Source organism: Egretta garzetta, unplaced genomic scaffold, assembly GCF_000687185.1.
Source record: "Egretta garzetta isolate BGI_Z169 unplaced genomic scaffold, ASM68718v1 scaffold323, whole genome shotgun sequence".
NCBI lineage: Eukaryota > Metazoa > Chordata > Aves > Pelecaniformes > Ardeidae > Egretta > Egretta garzetta.
Window position 1 is genome coordinate 2789152 of NW_009259435.1, and position 3755 is coordinate 2792906.

A 3755-nucleotide genomic window follows, 5' to 3' on the forward strand; every position below is an offset into this window, starting at 1 on the left:
GGGAGGGGCCCAACCCTGACCCCAGCACTCGAGGGGCGGCCTCCCCAGTGCCCAGCACAGGGGCACGGTCCCTGCCCTGCTCCTGCTGGCCACACCACTCCTGATACAAGCCAGGATGCCGCTGGCCCTCTTGGCAATACTTGCTTTAGGCACATTGCTTCCTACAGTACATGCCAGGTGCTGGGAGGATGTATGTCTGTAGCAGTTCCTGGTGAAGCACGCCTATTTTAGGAAGACGGTCCGTGTTGTAAAGCCTTGTTCATCGAAGAGGAGCCTCCAGTGTAGCAAGGAACTCGCCCTTCTTCCAGATAAATATAGAAATAGTGAATGAAGTGTCTGAACGTTAGTGCAACATGAAAGTAGTTGGTTATTAAAGAAACTAACACTGTGTTTCATTCCTTTAGAAATTACTCTGTGAGAAATTAGAAGAACAATTACAAGATCTGGATGTCGTCTTAAAAAAGAAGGAGCGTGCAGAGCGCAGGTACTGTTGTTTGGTTGTGTTTACAGCAAGCTGCTATGCAGAGGGGTAGTAATAACTGAACAAGCATTAAAATAAATAACTGAACAAGCATTAAAATAACTGGGGACTGGGGAGGAAAGTAGCGATGAGACTGGGAATTGGTATGACCAGTTTTGACTTCCTCCTGATTATTGGTAGTGCAGTGCTGGGAGAGCTTGCAAGAAGGGAGTAGTAGTCCAATAATTGAAAAAGATAAGCAAATACATTTGTATTAAATTTGGGTCAGGGTGCCTGAACACAAATTTGGCTTTCCTATACCAGTAGTTAAATGGTTTTCAGCGCTGGTTCAGTCGCACGTGTTAACAATACTGCCAGCTGTGTGTAGAGTTCCTCCTGTATGCAAGGTGAAATCCTGACTTTGTTACAAAGGTCGTCCAGATTAATATGTTTTTTCAGTCTTGTTGCTTTAGAGTCTGCTAAACGTTGCCGAATTTATGAGATTATGCAACTGCTGTAGTGCAGTGGGTCAGCTGAATTATAACTTCGAATGGAATTTTGTGTCCCTCTCTGCCATTACCAAAGGCTAAATGCAAACCAGTCTACTGCATTTATGAACCACGTCCTCAGTATTTGGAACATCCCATCTTCAGTTTTCAGACCTGAAAATGAGGGATGTGAAACACGGTCTGCGTAATTTACACCTTTTAGGACATGTACTGAGTACTTTGCAAAATTTAATACCATCTGCGTGCGTTATTAAACAAAACTTTGCAGGAATTGTATCTTAAAAGGCAAAGTTCACCAGAAGGCGAGACCCTTTTAAAGAAAGTAATTGAGCAGGCTTATATTTTTGTAGCAGGTACTGTAATATAAAAAAAAATGGTACTAGGTGGAGCGGAGCACAGTCCGCATCTCTTTTCAGCTTCCTTCAAATCTCCCATTTGTTATGATACAACAATGATAGCGACAGATCAGGTACCAACTTGTTCCTAACATTGCTGCTTCTGCTCAGAGTGGGTCGAGATCACACTGTGGTAAAATTATCCATGGCTCACCAGTTCTAGTGAATTTGTAGCTTTGGGAAGGAAAGTATTAGCTATTTTTATGAGTGAGCTCAGCTTACACACAGCCTCCATCTGTGCAGGAGTATGGGACACAAAGGAACTGTGTCTGCTGCTCTGCTTTATGGTGGGAAGACTCGTTACTAGTGAACAATATTTTTGGACCTACTGTGGTAAATATTCTGCTGGCAAACATGACATGGAATGCAAGCCTTTTCCAGTCTGCCTTGCTTTCTTGAAATCACTAGCGCTGCATAAAACCATGATCTTTTAATGGTTACAGGAGAGCGTAGAGTTGATATTGTAGCGCTTTTCAGTGTCTGAAACAGATGTTTAGCAACCGCTTTGCAATCTGATCCTCGTGCCAAATGAGCCTGATGTTTTCTGTTGTATATCATAAGACTGATTTATTTTTTTTAAAGCCTCTTTTTAAGAGAAATGAGCTTGGGTTACAAAAATATTTCATGATACAATAGTTGAATGTTTAAGTCTTTCAACTTAATGGTGCTGTACATTAGCAAGTTGTAAGGTAAAAAAGGCTGAACAATTATAATGCTAGAAGAAATTATAGTCCTTATTACAGCTCAGTGTGAAAGTTAAAGCAGGTTGGTTGGTTGGGGCACAGAAATATTTTTATGTAGCGTTTCTGTAAAATCACAGTACGTGTTGTCTGTGGCAAAGAGAAGAAAACCAACTGCTCATCATGGGCGCACACACTTCGTGGGTTCTTTGAACCAGTGTCATTATCGTGCTTTTTTGAACTAGTGATACTGTTGCGCTCTTTCAGTTATTCCCTTCCTTTCAAGAATCTGACTGTAATTGATTCAGCTGCTCAGCTGTATTCTTACACATCCCCCAAGTGTTATGTCGCTATTTTTTTAATGAAAACTTTAGGTTTCACGTTGACTTACAAATGCATAGATCAAAGTCATACCTTTATTTTATTTTTTCTCTTCATGACTTGAGGATGCTACTGCAACAACCTGGCTGAATTTCAGGTCTCTCACATACATGCGAACTTCTACAATCATGTCCTACCACCAGCTGAATTTTTCTCATCTCTCCTGTCTGTGTCTTGCATCACAAGAAGTAAGAAGTGGAGGAATCAAAGATGTTTGCTGAATACCAAAATGTTTACGTTTCTAGTTCCTTTCTCCTTTTAGGAGCGGTATTCCTTGCCTTAACGTGCTATTTTAATTCATTTTCAAGAGCATAGTGATTTTGCATGGTGTATGACAAAATTCTTCCTCATCCGACCAATCTTGTGGTGCTCGGATGGATGAAGATTTGATCTATCAATTTGGAGAACTGACATTGAGAGACAAAACCAATTACTTTTACACGCAGCCAGAAATTTCAGTTTAGATATGATGACACAGGGTTGTCAAAGTTCATGGTCTTTTGGGCTGTTTTACACAACCTAAAATCCATTTTTACTCTTTGGCAGTATTGCTTCTGGAACCATGCTTCTTCATGTCATTTAAGAAAAAAAATACTGTGCTAGATTCTTTCAGTAAAGAGTTATTTGTATAAAATGGTTATTTGTATAAATCTGTATAAATATTTGTATAAAAATGTACAGTGCAGAAGGCTAGTCAGAAGACTTCTAAACTTTACTTAGATTCTTTATAAATCAGTGAAAGTATTGGAAATGAAATGTTTACACGTAGGTGCCTCTCTTTGCAAAAAATAATGCACATATGAAGTAAACATATTTAAAATCAATACGGATCTCAGGTGTTTGTGTAGGGGTGACTTCACCTGTGTACGACGCATCCTGTTGCGACTCAAGTGCAATGTGCTATGTGGTCATACAACCGCTCGCTGTGACTTCCGAAGTCTGATTCTGGTTGATTGAGACTCTCTAGCTCAGAAACCCAGAAGAGGTTAGCACTCGTTCTTGCGTGATTTCATTTCAACTGTAGTGATGCTTCCCTGGAGCGTGGAAGTTGGAGGTCGGCTGGCAAAAGCCTAGCTCGTACCTTGTCCCCACACAGGATTGTTCTTTGGCGTGTATGGTCTAAAATATCGTTATTCAAAATAATTTTAAAATCTGTAGAGATATGGCTTGCTTAATAAATGTCACCAACTTTCTGTGATATCTTCATTTCATAGAATCATAGAGTCCTAGGTTGGAAGGGACCTCAAGGATCATCTGGGCCAACCTTTCTAGGCAAGAGCACAGTCCAGACAAGATGGCCCAGCACCCTGTCCAGCTGAGTCTTAAAAGC

General features: G+C 40.6%; 1 protein-coding gene across 2 annotated transcripts in view; it reads left to right on the forward strand.

The window, feature by feature from the left end:
* RSF1 (remodeling and spacing factor 1) overlaps positions 1-3755 on the forward strand; it is a 37813-nt gene that overhangs the window by 18028 nt on the left and 16030 nt on the right. For both annotated transcript variants that reach the window (XM_035892675.1, XM_035892674.1), the window contains exon 8: positions 405-484. In XM_035892675.1, the coding sequence (XP_035748568.1) occupies positions 405-484 (80 nt within the window). The remainder of the gene's footprint in view (positions 1-404; positions 485-3755) is intronic.